At 35.1% G+C, this 16,901-nt stretch overlaps 1 protein-coding gene across 1 annotated transcript in view; it reads left to right on the forward strand.

Moving 5' to 3' along the window:
• The window catches only part of NRK (Nik related kinase), a 141,270-nt gene that overhangs the window by 120,080 nt on the left and 4,289 nt on the right, over positions 1–16,901 (forward strand). Inside the window, exons 22-27 of the mRNA XM_058535097.1 lie at positions 1,385–1,528; positions 3,462–3,620; positions 7,159–7,259; positions 9,578–9,727; positions 12,769–12,928; positions 16,257–16,396. Coding sequence (XP_058391080.1) covers positions 1,385–1,528; positions 3,462–3,620; positions 7,159–7,259; positions 9,578–9,727; positions 12,769–12,928; positions 16,257–16,396 — 854 coding nt within the window. The remainder of the gene's footprint in view (positions 1–1,384; positions 1,529–3,461; positions 3,621–7,158; positions 7,260–9,577; positions 9,728–12,768; positions 12,929–16,256; positions 16,397–16,901) is intronic.

Raw genomic sequence — 16,901 nt, forward strand, 5'->3', positions numbered from 1 at the left:
TTTATAGAGCAAGTTCCTTCTGTCTTTATTTTGATAGACTTTCTCAATCCTTTATTCCAGAAGAATTATAACCACATTGGTAGTGCTGAGACAATATATTACCTCAGGCCAATCTGTATCATAAATGAAACTGAATAAATGTATGCAAGGAGGGGAGAAATCCAAAGTAAATGCCAACATCTGACTTGCAATTTCATAGATTTTACTTAATGTTTGATTGAACAGGGGACAGAATTTTAAATTAAAAATAGAGCAGTGTAGTAAACATTATAGTTATATAGATTGAACAACTTAGGGAAAAACATGTCATCCTCAAAGTTTTGCTAATGTAATGTGTCAGATAACAAGAAAGCAATGTTTACTTCATTATCATTTCAGTCAGGCAACTACCCAGAAATGCAGTTAATGTATAGTAACTCATTTTTATAACTTATGGCTTTATAATGTGAAAAATAAAAGATTACAGTCAAAATTGACTATACTTCCCCCTCCCTCTCTGATTCCCCTGTGAAAATCAGATGCAGTTCCTAAACCTGCCATTGGCCGTTACTTAAAGAACTGGTAAAGGACATAGTGGGAAAATGAAGGCAGAGACACTTGTCTTTTCTCCTTATACCCTTGGAGAACAAATATTCTCCAAGCAGGGGGAAGACACTGAAGTACTCTCTCTTACATTACTTTGCTGATTTTCTCCTGTGTGTCTCAGGTTATGGGAGAAAACTCTCACACTGGTTTGAAGTGTATTCTAACTTTAGTTCAATCTTCTCTTTCAGTCCTCTCATTTGGTCTTTAAACAGTGCTTATATTTGAATGAATAGAGCCAGTAGACAAATAACAGAGTGTAGGAATTTAGATACATGAAAGGAGGAACTAATTTCATAGGTGTTTAGCAATGTAAGTTTTTAAATATATACAGAATCACTCAATTTAAAAGCAATTTACATATAATTATTTTAAAAGCATTAAAACCCTTAGTTATAGTTAAGAATGAGAAATCAACTGAATTGAAGTCTATGTACGTGCTAGACAGCCTTAATGTTCAATGGTAACTTTCAAAACAGTTGATTGATTTTTATAAAGTTTGGGACACTACTAAAAGATGCTGAGATATACTTAAAGTTCTATTTATAAGATGGCACACCAGACAGCAACTGGTAAAGTATTGCCAGAGGGTATTATTTTCTATACTTTAATGTATTTCAATGAAATTTGTTCTGTTAGTAAGAGTTCGTTGTTATGCAGAATGAGGTTAACATTAGCCTAAAATGATAAAAGTCACCTTTACATAGATCAGCACACTGGAGTAGCAAAAATACTAATATAAATTCAATTATAAAAATGTAATCTGAGCTAACATAACACTTTTCTTTTTATATACCAACAGGAGTGAATTTGCTGTTGGGAACCCGATCTAATCTGTATCTGATGGATAGAAGTGGAAAGGCAGACATTACTAAACTTATAAAGCGAAGACCATTCCGTCAGATTCAAGTTGTCGAGCCACTCAATTTGCTGATTACCATCTCCGGTTTGTTTAAGAACTAAAATTAGCTGAGTAATTATGAAGATTAATTAGGTTGCAAACTGGGCTAAATACTTTCTCAGGTGAAAGTGTTCATAGGAAAGCACTTTAAATATAACTTATAATTGGGACACCAGACTTTCCTTCTTGTATTTTCTCATATATTTACAATTTAAACTAACTTCTGATTCTCCTTTGGTGTCTGGATGTTGGATTGTAATGCACCTAACCTAGGTCAATGATAAGAAAAACCATGCCATTTGCGTCTTTTTAGGTCTTTTCTGAGTAGCCACCTACAACTTTACAACTCAAAACTTCACCCACCCATGTACACACAATCACACTAACATCCACCATATGCCTTTCTTGTAATGTGTTAGAAGCAACAAAGAACAAAGTGGACAATAATTGGATAAAATTGAGACTCTGTTGCCCCTGGCATGGCCTTATCATAAGGGCCTACCGCTAGGGTTAGTAACAAGAATGAATCCCCTAAGACTTTTACACTTTTCCCACATAGTATTTGAACTTCTTAGTTTTGGTCAGTCAGAGTCTGAACCTTTGAATATGACAGAGCAAGTAAATGGATGTTAATAATGATTGTGATTACTAAACAGTACTTGGTATCAGGAAAGCACTAGCATTAAAGTTAACTATAGGCAAAAGATGACTGACAAAAGGATAGGAAAAGTAAAAAAAAATAGTTTGACTGTAGAATAAAATGATGCTAATCAGTCATTTATATGTGCTTATATACTTCCTGCCTGTACATAATAGCCATATTGCACATTAATTAATGATTATATATATTCATAAATATGATTAACTTTGCTTTAAGTTTTCATTAGAGGAGAAAATCCTCTATAGATATGCTAAAGCTTCATGATTTTTTTGATTGTGTTTCAGGTTCATTTATTTATAATTGCTTGAGGTACATAGCACGTGTAGTTTTTGAGAACATCTGGGTGGCTTAGACACTGCACATCTGGATAACAGATTTCTTTACTTTTTATCCAACTTTCTCTAACCCAAATATGCCCTTTTAATACTTAAGTTTCTCTCAAATGTGGATTATTTTTTCATCAAATAGTACTGAGAACATCTGTGTAGAAAGATACCTAATAGTTTAGAGCACAAATTTATTTTACCATTTAAGAATAGAATGGCAATAGACATACATGTGTGAATTCTAACACTGCTTTAAAAATGTCATGTAAAAACATATTTAAGATTAATCACATAAGTAAGAATCCTGTTGTTGGGACTAGAAATCTTATAATCATAAATCCTAAAAATGAATATAAAGTTACTATATATGAAAAGAAATGTGTAATTTTAATGGCCTGATTTTCCTGAAGGAATTGTAAGAATTGGATGAGATTTACAATTTGAAAATGAACGTTAAAGATAAATTGGGTTGATAAAAAAATAATAAAACTGTTCAATTATTTTTTAAGTATGCTGGAATGAAAGAGCACAAAGAGACCCATCCCACTGACCCTGAATGCCTAACAGTCAATAAATACATCAGACATCCCTCTTATACATACACACTACCAGGGACAGCTTCTGTGTCTCTGAATCCCAGAAGGTTCATGACTTAGATAAAAGCCAAGGTACAAATGAACGGATGGTAATTCTGTTGCCTGCACAGTAGCAGTCTTAACCCGTCCCAAATAAGTAGTTTACATTCACTTCAGACAGGCACGTAGGTAGCTGGTAGACACTTTGACTATCTTTTGGAAGTGAGAGACTAAGAGAGACTTGGCCATCACATTTCCAAAGTCTGAAGGGAAGATTCTGATGCAGTGTAGTTGTTTTAAAGTGTCTTTTACTTTAGTCAAAACATTTGGTTAATAAGGCAAAATACCTTTACATTTTTGTTCTTCTAATATATGAAAAAATAGACTGAATTGAAACATCTTTTCTTATCTATCAGGCCATAAGAACAGACTTCGGGTGTATCATTTGACCTGGCTGAGGAACAAGATTTTGAATGATGATCCAGAAAGTAAAAGAAGACAAGAGGAAATGCTAAAGACAGAGGAAGCCTGCAAAGCTATTGATAAATTGACAGGCTGTGAACACTTCAGTGTCCGTAAGTCCCATTTCATGTTTCCTATAGCTATATAACTTTTGCTTCCCTTCATTCGGTGAAGTATATTATTGTGAAAGGCAAAGTAGAGAAAGGAAAGAATTTGCAACTTCATATACAAAAATGAGTGAATTTAATTGAGACATCTTCCAGGTCTTTTTTTTAAATTGGAAAATCTCTTTTAATACTGACAAGGAAACTTTATGATAAGTCAAAAAGAAAATTCTTCTGGGCCGGCCCGGTGGCGCAAGCGGTTAAGTGCGCGCGCTCCGCTGCGGCGGCCCGGGGTTCGCTGGTTCGGATCCCGGGCGCGCACCGACGCACTGCTTGGTAAGCCATGCTGTGGCGGCGTCCCATATAAAGTGGAGGAAGATGGGCACCGATGTTAGCCCAGGGCCGTCTTCCTCAGCAAAAAAGGAGGAGGATTGGCGGATGTTAGCTCAGGGCTGATCTCCTCACAAAAAAAAAAAAAAAAAAAAAAAAAAAAAAAATTCTTCTATGGTCTGCTGGCTCTTTCTTCCACTGTTGATATTCATGAGTATAATTGCTAAACATTTCCTGTCTGTTTAGATTGTTTTCATATCCCTTGTCTCTTCACAATCATCCACTATGAAATGGAGTAACAACTCCAGGGTCTCAGAATTCTGCTTTCCTCTGTCAACAACTGGGAAATAGTGTTATTCCATTCTGTTCTATTTCTGAAGCAAATCCCCCTACTCTCAGCCTTCATTTTCTTATTTCCTCTTCACTAATTGCCCCTTCAGGCAGAACTAGTAGCATAGGTAAGAGATAGCTGGAGTCACATAATATGAGTTGCAGCAGGATATTTCTATCCCGACACCATTTCTGTTCTGTATATAAAGAGGCTTTCCCGGGATAAGTTTCCATATGTGTGTACATATGTACACACACACCATTAAAGGGAGAAATGAGTACCCAGACAAACTAGGCATTAAATAAATGCACTACTTTTTTCTAGTTTTGTGTATCACTGCTTTCCTCCAAATCGTATTATGTAAATTTGGTAGCCAGAGGTGAAAGATATACCCAGATGTTAACCCAGGAGTTTATACAGCAGAACTGCCTCCTACTAACTTGAAGATTTTTTAGTTAAATAAGAGAGAGTTTACAAAGATAGTCGTCTTGCAAATCTGTGCTCTTGGTAGGTGGATGGACTAGTTAAGTCTAGTTTTCCTGGCTGACCCCATTCCAACCCATCCCAGCACTTAGAACAACCAAAAACATTTGTTCTCCTGACAAGTGGAACAGTAGCATCTTCATACAGGAGAACAGCAACATACTCATACTTGCATGGTATTTTCATAGCCTTCCAAGATCCACAAAATAATGGACAAGCACCAATTGCTGCAATATATTAAAATTATAGGAAGTGTTTGCTTAACAGAGAATTCCTTTGCTTGTTGGGATTTATTAATCATGCCTCTTTGGCCTACTTGGGAACAGTGCAAAAGAAAAAGAAAGAGTAAGCTAGACTCAGAGAGAGAGAGAGAGAGAGAGAGAGAGAAAAGCTTTATATATTGGTCTCAGATGAAGTCTGGTTAGAGAGGACAGAAACAATGTCTCTGCCAAGAAAGAGGGATTTTAGCACAAAGTATACATCTATCAGGTGGGACAACATATTCCATGAAAGCCAGAAGGTCTAGCTGAGAGCAAGCATATACTTTTTTAGACATTTTTTTCTCTTTTTTGAAAAAACAGCTCTAATGAAATAACTTACATACCATAAAATGCACCCATTTAAATTATACAGTTCAATGATTTTTAGTATGTTTATACAATTGTGTAACCATCACCATAATCTAATTTTTATCATCCCAAAAAGAAACCCCATCTCCATTAGCAATCATTGCACATTCTATCGCTCTTACATTCACCTTAATCCCCTCACAGTCCTAGGTAACCACTGATCTACTTTCTTTTGCTATAGATTTGTCTCTTCTAGATAATTCATTTAAATGGAATCATACATTATGTGGTCTTTTGTGACAGGTTTCTGTCACTTAGCATAATGTTTTCAAGGTTCATCTATGCTGTAATCTGTACAACATGTATCAGTACTTCCTTTGTATTGCTGAATAGTATTGCATTGTATTGATATATCACATTTTGTTTATCCAATTTTTTATACATTCATTGTTTATACAATTGTACTCTTTCCACTTTTTGGCTATTAAGAACAATGCTGCTATGAACATTTTCATACATATCTTTGTACATGGGAATGTATGTTTTCTTTTCTCTTGGATAGTAGTGCCAGACTGTCAGTATGGCTGCACCACTTTACATTGCCACAAGTATGAAGGCTCCATATTTTCTTCATCCTTGCCAACATTTGTAAATGTCTGTCTTTTGATTCTAGCCATCCAAGTGTAAAGTGGCATCTCATTGTAGTTTTGATTTGCATTTCCTTGATGACTAATGTTGTTGAGCATCTTTTCAAGTGTTTACTGGCCATTTGTATGTCTTCTTTGGGTTATTTATCTTTTTGTTGTTGAGTTGTAAGCATTCTTTATGTATTCTGAATACTAGACTCTTATCAGATATATGATTTGCAAATATTTTCTCCCATTCCATAGGTTGTCTTTTCACCTTTTTGATAGTGTCCTTTGATGCATAGAAGTTTTAATTTTAATCAAACCCAATTTATTTATTTTTTTATTTTGTTCCTTATGCTTTTGGTGTCAAATATCAGAATCCATTGCCATGAAGATTTATTCCTATTTTTACTTCTAAGAGTTTTATAGTTTTAGCTCTTACATTTAGGTCTTTGATCCATTTTGAGTTTATTTTTGTGTATGGTGTGAGGTAAGGGGTCCAACTTCATTCTTTTGTGTGTAGATATTTGGTTGTCCCAGTATCATTTGTTGAAGAGACTATTCATTCCCTATTGAATGGTCTTGGCACCATTTACCATAGATATATGGTTTATTTGTAGACTTCCAGTTCACCATTGATCTTTATGCCTATCCTTATATGTACTACACTCTTTTGATTACTGTAGCTTGTAGTACGTTTTGAAATTGGGAAGTGTGATTCCTCCAATTTTGTCTTTCATTTTCAAGTTTGTTTTGGCTTTTGGGGCCTCTTCTAATTCCATGTGAAGTTTAGGATCAGTGTTTCCATTTCTGCATAAAAGGCCATTGAGATTTTACTAGAGACTGCATTGAATCTCTGGATCACTTTGGATAGTATTGCCCTCTTAACAATGTTAAGTCTACCCATCCATGAACAAAGAAAGTCTTTCCATTGATTTCAGTCTTCATAATTTCTTTCAACAATGTTTTGTAGTTTTCAGTGTACAATTTAGAGTGCTCTTGAAGACTAATGCATACACTTCATAAAACTATATAGTAATTTTGTCACCTTTTTGGGGCATCAAATTGAAACCAAATAGCATTTCTAAAAATATATGATCTGTGCTCTTACACCGTGGTTATGACATTTTCAATGACAAATGCAAATATTCGAGTGTTCTTGTAAACTTTGTGGCATTGTTACTTCTTTGTATTTTATCATGTAGTCCAACATGAAGAAACAACATATATTGCAATTGCTTTGAAATCATCAATTCACCTTTATGCATGGGCACCAAAGTCCTTCGATGAAAGCACTGCTATTAAAGTGAGTGGTCTCCTTTTCCTTTGGATCATATGGTTTTTCTTTTGAGGAATTATAAATATAACAATATTTTGGAATACAATAGCAGAAATATATACCATTCTTCCACAGTTAAAGTAATTTGAATATACCATGTCAATAATTATCATTTAACCCTTTTTTAGACAATTCACAGGCACCACAGCAAGGGAGAGTATGAGGGAAATCCCTGACCCCTCCCCTTAGAGGACCTCCTCAGCAGCTCCTCACTCCCAATTACTGTAGTCAACATGAAGACCTTCTCTTTTGGAACCCAAACATGGGCTTTGGTTGCCACTCCAATGACTTGAAGCTGAGAAAGTCTTTGTTCTCTCTTAGTTGGGGGGGGGCTGGAAAGCAGAGGGAAGGTAAGGAAAGGTGTAGCAATGGTAGAGGAGGGAACCCCACTGAAATAGGAATGAGGGAAAAGAAAGCCTTTGTTCTAATTACCAAGGCTACAATGGATGGAGATGGGGAGGAAAGGTGAGTCTATATTCCTTCCAAACTGAAACTGTGAACATATTTCTCTAGAACTATTGAAAGGAATGGGAGTTAGGCTAATTTGGATTACCAGCATTATTTACACCTTTATTACAGTTTAACTGAACATCTATGGATCAGCCTTTTAAGGTAACCATTTAGTGTCCCAAACAATTAAGTTGCTGATGATTTTTAAAATCACGTCTCATTAACTGGGGACTCTTTTTATCTTTATTATCATTTTATAATGCTCCAGAATTCCACATAAATAGGATTATTTTGTATTTATTCCACAATAGTAATGAAGACTGTTTAATGAACTGGCAGCATTATATAGAGTCTAGTAGCTCCTAATCTGGGATGTATATCAGAATCATCTGGAGCATTTATTAAAAGTTTAGATCAGGGCCGACGCCATGGCATAGTAGTTAAGTTTGGTGCACTTCACTTTGGCAGCCCGGGTTCACGGGTTTAGATCCCAGGCATGGACCTACACCACTCATCAGCCATGCTGTGGTGGTGACCCACATATAAAAAGTGGAGGAAGATTGGCACAGATGTTAGCTCAGGGCTAGTCTTCCTCATGTACAAAAAGAGGAAGATTGGCAACAGATGTTAGCTCAGGGCTAACCTTCCTCACCAAAAAAAAAAAAAAAAAAAAATGTTTAGATCTCAGACCCAACCCCAGGCCGAATAAGTAGGTCTGGAGTAGGGCCTGGGAATCTATATGTTTAGCAAATGTTCCAGGTGATTTTGAACTAGTTGGTCCATGGACAAGTTTTTACAAAGCATGGATAGGGACACATTATGATAGACCCCAGCAGATATTCATGAAATACTTTTGTATCTTAGGTCAGGATCTGTTTTCATGGTATATTTTGTTGACCAAAACATCACATGTAGACAATAAAGATTGGGCTAACTTTTACGACTGCACCTCACTCTCTATTTGCACAATAAATACGTTCTTTTATAAATAGCACAGAGTACTATATAGACAGTCTGGGTCTTCCCTGACACAAATCACATACCTGATCTGATCTCCATAAATTGGGCCTTGGGTCAGCAGTCAGTATTTGGATATGGGTTTGTTCTTGAGTGTCTGCTGATTGGTCAGAGCTGCCTGGTATGGAGCTGGAAAGCAAAGAAGATAAGTATGAACAGTCTATCTAGCCTGATACACAGTTCCTGGTCTAAGTCCTCACTCCAGTGCTTGAATCCCACCTCATGACTACAGTATGGTGAATCCTGTGATGCTCAGTCCTCTACTGTGACCTGAACTTGGCAATGACTCCTGTTTGGCTTTTTGTTTCCTTGGACTAGGAACCATAAGAGCCTAGAGTATATCCAGTCTATGGTAGGTTAACATGTCTGGCCTTTTTCATTCCCTACCAAGTATGCGTTGATCAATCAGCAGACTCCAAAGGAGACTACATGTCCTATGAAGCCTATATACGAATACTGGCAAAAATACAGGCAGCTGATCCGGCAAACCGGTTTAAGAGACCAGATGAGCTCCTTCATTTGCTGAAGCTCAAGGCAAGAAATTTAAAGACAGCAAACAGAGTGTAGGACTCTTATGATTATTGGAGATTTGGCCTTCAAAGGGAAGCTCAATATTTAGAATCTGAATATAATTACGTTCTTGTTACAGTAACAGACCTAAGAAAAGATGTAATACATAAGTCTCTAAATACATTACATAATTTTAAAAAATCAGCCTGAGTTTTATAAACCCTTTAAGCAAAAGATGAGGGGGGGCTTTTTGCCTTGTCAGAGTATCATTTTTGGCCTTTTGGCCATATTTGGTTTTATATTTACAGGTATTTCCAACACTTGGTCATAAGCCAGTGACAGTTGACCTGGCTATTGGTTCTGAAAAAAGACTAAAGATTTTCTTCAGCTCAGCAGATGGATATCACATCATTGATGCAGAATCTGAGATTATGTCTGATGTGACCCTGCCAAATAATGTAAGATCCCTAGAAATTATTGTATACCACAATTTGAGTTATCCCAGCTGTCAAAACTCTTAAAGATTTAAAAATATGATTATCAATATCTATACTGGAACTGAGACCTAAAAGGTAAGTATAGTGTCACAAAGTAGTAATGGATAAACAAAAATCACTGACGGTTTCTTAGTCCAGACAGTTGAGTCTATTCGCAGATAAATTTTGTTTCTCTGGCACAGTGTTTTTTGTTTGTTTTTAAATGAATAAAGTTTACACTTAAAAATCTAGATTTCTATTGATAAACCAAAAGATCTGACAACATCAGACCCATGTTACTATCTAGCCATCATAAACTGGAACCAATTCATTCCTGCCCTTTTAGATGGAATATATTCTTTATCCATCCACCTTTATGCATTATAATAACTGGCCCTAGTTGGCATATGAGTTTCTAATCCTTGCTTTAGTCCTTCTTCACCCTATAAAGCATTAATAGCTTCTTTAAAAATACAACACCAGGGGGCCGGCCCGGTGGCGCAAGCGGTTAAGTGCGCGCGCTCCGCTGCGGCGGCCCGGGGTTCGCTGGTTCGGATCCCGGGCGCGCACCGACGCATTGCTTGGTAAGCCATGCTGTGGCGGCGTCCCATATAAAGTGGAGGAAGATAGGCACAGATGTTAGCCCAGGGCCGTCTTCCTCAGCAAAAAAAGAGGAGGATTGGCGGATGTTAGCTCAGGGCTGATCTCCTCACAAAAAAAAAAAAAAAATACAACACCAGTATTGCAGCACTATTATGTGTATCCCCCTTCTTTATCCAGATTGTAGTACTTTGTGATGTATAGCAAATTATCATAAAGTGTTCTGTAGAATTTCTGATCAAATGGTTCAGCATTTTAAAAGCCCGTACACTTCAACTCTTAACTCTTAAATAATTATGAATATTGAAAATATGGCACAACATCTAAAATATGGATAGTTGTAAAAACACTATTCACATCATTTCTATAAAGAGCTCAAACATAACACAATTCCCCTCCCACACAACCCCATACAAAATATAATTCTACTATGTCTTAAATTTGATGTTGGCAATGATGCTTGTCCTATTAAAAATTATATTTAAAAGGAAGGGCTGAACCAACAAATCTCTACTTCACCCTTTTTCAATTCCCCGGTTTATCAACAACTAAAATTTTAGCAGTTTAACATTATACAAAAGTCCAGGAGAAAACGTTGATGTACTTTAAACCGCTGCAGTTATGTGTTTTGCACAGCTTTCAGATTTATCTTATACATCTCTGACAAATTACATAGAGCAATTGTCAGGTCATTAGTGGAGACATTAAAAAAATGTTATGCTCATATTAATAATCTAATTAGCTGATCACTCAGTTGTCACCTATGATTATATAGAAATCACCCTGTTTATAATGTAGAAAATATTGAACCAAGCACAGCCAAAGTCATTTAGATACAAGTTCAGGTTAATTTGGATATAAATATTATAGTATTCTTCAGCTGAAGTGTCTTCCATAGCTTCTTGCATCTTATTTTTTTGTGTCATGTCAGTTAGCCTTTATTTTGAAGCTAGTGCAGTATTGAACATTGCAGTATACATTTATTTGAAAAGTCATTCAATATTTGAACCCTGTGTTCCACTTGGCTACTAAGCAAGGAAAATTATTTCCTTTTGAAGGAATCAGTTAATTATTGTGGCAGCAAGAATGAGAGAAGATGAGTTTTTAAAAAATCATTTTCTGACCTAATTAGGATACCTTAAGTATATTCAAAAATAGTATTTTTAGCTAAATGCCCTAGTGTCTTGACCCATTAAAAGAGAAAGGACTCTAATATAAGAGAGGGGAGAGTGTCTTCTGAAACAGAATGTACTAAAAACAATGCTTTTCCAAGAGTGCTAGATTACAAAAGCTGTAATGCTACAAGGGAGCTATGTGTGCTAAAGAATATCTGGTTACTTCGGGAATCATCTGAGAAGCAAGAGAATTACCTCTGAGGCTTTCTGGATTTACAGCAGTCCAGCTTTATTCTAAACAGATTTTTTTGAGACAACCTTCTTTCTTGCAATTTCTTTTTCTCTCTTCCTTCATCTCTTTTCTGATTCAATTGCTCATGCGAGTTCCCAGGGAACGCATTAAAATTGCTTTTCGCCTCTGGATCCCCATTTTAGTTTTAAGGATTGTTGTTGCTGAGACACGGCCTCAAGCACTTGGCCTGAGTACACTGAGTTTGGCAAGTATAGTTTCTGACTTTTTCTTCCTGTAACTTGCTAATTTGGAGAAATAACAGAGGAATGTGATTGTTCATTTCTCAGGGAAGTACTATTAATGTGACAATGTCTGTAGTTTAAGCAAATTTTGTCACATTGTTTTATACATCATGAAATTTAGAAAATCTTAGATATTTCTTAGTGTGTCATATTATGTCACCTAATATGTCTCTGAGTTTGTGTATTGAAGGTATTTTAAGGTTATACAAATTGAGTAAGAAATTCTACATTTTTTGTGAAGGGAGGATGACCATTATATTTCAAGCAGTAAAGAATATTATAAAGCTGCTCCTTGTAAACATTTTAAGCTCAAGCTATTTTTAATTTGATTTTCCATTTCTGATTCAAATGAATTAGCTGATAACCAGTGATTGTGTGTTACTTGGTTTACACATTCATTACTAAAGTGTTCATTAATGTGCTGAAATGAATCTGAAATCCAATTCTGTAATAAGCAATGTTTCTTTTATCATTATACATAATACTTTATGAAATTTCAGTGAATTTCTCTGTCTTCGAAATATATCTGTGCTTTTTGCAAACAATATTTTCTCCTAAATATAGCGGAAAATTTCAAACAATGACTACTTTATGACATAGGGAAGGCTCTTTTCAAGAGTTGGATAGCATGCTATTTAATATTGAAATAGAAGTTTCCCTTCCTCCCTACGCTTTGAACCCCTTTTTGGTCTTTATTGCTCAGCCATACTGCTTCATTTAAAGTAGTAGTGATAAAATGTTGGACATGTAAATCCTTATGAAACGTAATTCCAGACCCTGGAAATCATTATACCGCAGAATATCCTCATTTTACCTGATTCCTTGGGAATTGGCATGATGCTCACCTTCAATGCTGAAGCCCTTTCTATGGAAGCAAATGAACAACTCTTCAAGAAGATCCTTGAAGTGTGGAAAGACATACCATCTTCAGTAGGTATGGATAAAAATTTTCCTGTTTCAGATGATCTCAGAGAAGCTTCTACTTCCTGAAGTATCACATTTTCTCAAGGCATATAGTGTTAATTTGGGATACTACATACTTTTTCCCTTAGTAAGGTGTTGTGTATGTTTGTTATATGCTTAATGAATTCACAAGGCTACCACAAAGAGACTGATTTTGGCTGTCTTCCTTGTTCCTTTGCAATAATCATATAATTAAAATAGGAAAGGAATCCCTTTCCACAATAATCTGTAATTTTATTTTAACTCCCTTTGCTTGCAGATTTTACACAGATGTTGAAAATGCTTCATTCCATCACATTGATTTTGGGGGTTTACCTTTATCTTAGGAGACTGCCAAGTAGTCATAAAAGAAGAGCAAAGTATTTCTATTTCATACGGTCAATAGTGTTCTGTTTAGTGAGTAATATTCCTGTGAAAAATCAAATACAAACTGAATGTGTGACATATTGGTTGTCACTAAGATTTAATCATCCTTCATTTACAAAAGAGATATGACTGACTGGAATGTCAATTAGGTACCTCCCAGATGGCAACATAAAGAAAACTGTCTTTCCATCTTCATCAGGCCAGGACATTTTTTTCTTCCTGACCAATGCAAGACTGCTGATCTGGGAAATCTGAATAACTTGAGACTCTTGTGTATGTCTCTGAGACTTGGTGACTACAGAGATGATTCTAGACAGGGAAGATAATACATATGAACAGTAAGACTATTAGAGAGAGTAGAGTAATTTGATGGAGTATAAATGTTCTTGGAGAGAGTAGGAGTTTAATGAAGCCAATAAAGGAGAAAGGGGAAGGGGAGAGACAGAAAGAGAGAGACAGAAAGAGAGAGAAAGGTAGTTTGTCGATAAAGACACCAGATGCTTCTGAAATCTCTATAAAATGGCCATATGTGATCCTCACGTGGCTTTAAGGACCAGTTTGAAAGGACTGCTTTTTAACAGACATTTTTTTTTATTATGAGATGATCTGCAGAATCTTTTCTTTTTGCGTATCTAGTGTTAAGGATTGTCTTAAACTTTTTCAAGGAGGTAAGAACTCACAGAGGGTTTCAAACCATTTTAAGTGACAGAAGGTAAATGCTTACAATATAATAGATCTGGGGCAAAAGCAACTGAAAATAATGAATCTTGTTCTAGCCTTTACAATGGTACTTTTGTGATCAATATGTTAATCAGAATTTGGAATAAGGAAATTCAGTTCAAGTGGGCAACTGGCAACAAAACTCCATATGTATACCACTAGACAATCATAGGAATCAAAGGGGTCTTAAAAAGTCATCTGGTACAGCTCTTGTCCCTAGGCAGGACAACTTCTGACCTAAAGCAAAAAGCAATTTTGAGTTGCTAGAATCTGAAAAATATCTCTATATATGTAAAATAACTTATAGCACTATAAGAACACGGTATTTTGGTTCATGTATTAAGGGTATTTTGAGGGTATACTAAAGACTACAGTATAACACTGATATTAAGAAAATCAATTACTCTCTTTTTCTGTCTAAAAACAACTGCTTTGTTATTTAAAACTAACCTAGATCCAGATTTCCCCACTCTAAATTTTACATTTCCTTGAGATATGATAAATGTTTTTAACAATAAGATCATTACTCTTTCAAACAAATATATAGAGGCTTAACAATCACAGCAAATATCACTAAACATTCCCACTCCAAATCCTTGGATTCCATCTCATAAGCAAGCTATAGCTCAGTAGCTAGGTTAAGTGGCAGATTAATGTGTTTCAGAATTAAGGTGGAAATTATGTAATGCCATATGAACTGTGTACTTAGGCTCATCAAGTAGCCTGTGCATTAAGTTTAGAAATTTTTCCTCTGTATGGTTATTGACAAAAATACCATTTTTAATGAAGTGTTCACATAGGTGGAAAAATTCAAATCCAAATAGACTAAATCTACTATTGTTCCCATCACTCAGGCCATGGATTCCCTTTACTTCCGTTATATCTGAAGTGATTTTAATTCTAGTTTGAAATTGGACTTATAAAGTCTTCTTCCTAGAGAGCCATTTGTCTAAATAAAAATATGATTGTAATTTAATTACAATTTTAATGTCAATTTTGTACACATTAATATTTTTAATTGTAATATAAAAGGAAGCAAGAGATAATAAATGCTTGGTAAGTTTTAGTTGAGGGATTCAAAATGGCCCACTCTATGCCTATGAAAAGTCACTTTTATAAACGTTTAATAATTCCTTCATGAGTCCTTCAATGCATATTTAACGTATACATATGTAGGCCAGGTAAATTTTGGTTTAACAAAAGCATCCTAGAACCTTCAAGAAAGATAAAGAACTTTTTTTTAAAAACTATATTGTACTTATATCAATGCAGAGTTTATTGCTGTTATACTAGAAGAAAATGGAAAGTTTAATGAATTAAATTCTGATTTTAGTTGTGTTAATATGGCAATGAAGATGCTTTGTTTTGGTGTTTTTCTAGACTATTTTAGTTTGACTCAAAACCTTGATATTATTTTAAGTGCAAGATTATATTTGTTTATGGAAATTTACTTCCCCATAAAGTACATAAAGAATATCAACTTGAAAGTTAAACATTTAACAATAATACTACTCCTTGTGTCAAAAATACCTTACAGCACCAGCTGACTGTATGGCTGTTTACATAATTAGGTTTTCTTCTTTAAAGCAGTTGTCATAATCTTTATTATATAAAAAGCTATATTATATAAAACAGGGTCCAAAAGTTAAATTCTTAACAAAAATTTTCTGAGCAAGAGAGAGCCTTAACAGTATCAAATTAGCTTTAAATCTGTTTATAACATGGTAATTCATTGAATTGTATCAGAGTTGCTAAAGCCATTATTTGAGCAAGTCATTTTTTAACAGTTTTAATTTTGAAGAGTTAGTCAGGTTTCCATGTATGTCACTTGAGCACAAATACAAACCCTTATGGAATGTTGTACTTCAGCTAGACTGTAGAATAAAGAATGGCAGTGGGTAGATTTGACTTTCTACAAATAGGGTAGAATTAACCCTTAACTTTTTCTGTGGTATTGGAGAATATGAATACTAAAACTTAATTGAGATCTAGTTATTCAGCGTTGGTCACCGTGGTGACAGTAGATAGCTGGTTGAACACCACTGCTGAGCAGCATAATGGCTAAATGACTGACTATAGAAGGAGGATAAAGAAGAATGTGTTTACCTGAGCTGTAATAATGAGCCTCTTAATAATCAAATGTTGACTCTTATAATTTTCTATCCCTCATAGAAAGATTTTGTGTTTTTCTGATTTTTATATTTTTATTGTAGCTTATGAATGTACACAGCGAACCACAGGATGGGGCCAAAAGGCCATTGAAGTCCGCTCTTTACAATCAAGGGTTCTGGAAAGTGAACTGAAGCGCAGGTCAATTAAGAAGCTGAGATTTCTGTGTACCCGAGGTGACAAGGTATAGCTTACATCCTCCAGTTAGAGCAAAAATAAAGCAAACAATGAAAATTAACTAAGGAAATTTATATCTTTTTCTATCTGGCCATAAACATATTTATGCCATATTTCCCAAATTGGCATGCTATTGATAAAAACAATTTTATATTTTGCAGTAGAAACATTTATTTGATAAATGAGGAAATTTGATATCAAGAAGAAACCATTTTCAAATAAAGTAAAAATTCTAATTATGTCCTAAGCAAAGCTTAGCCATTATGTTGTTTGGTGCAAAATCCATTATTGGCTTTGATGCATAGTTCTTTTCATGTTCATATTAATATGATATTTGGAAACAGAATGCTTAAGTAAATCTCCCTTTTATAGTTTTCAACATAATCCAATAACAGAAGGAGGAAAAAGTAATTATGTTTGCTGAACACCTAATTATGTGGTAGGGTTTCTGCTAAATACTTTAAAAGCTATCACATTTAATCTTCACAAGTGGATATTATGATGTCCATTAT

This window comes from Diceros bicornis, chromosome X (assembly GCF_020826845.1).
Source record: "Diceros bicornis minor isolate mBicDic1 chromosome X, mDicBic1.mat.cur, whole genome shotgun sequence".
NCBI classification, from domain to species: Eukaryota; Metazoa; Chordata; class Mammalia; order Perissodactyla; family Rhinocerotidae; genus Diceros; species Diceros bicornis.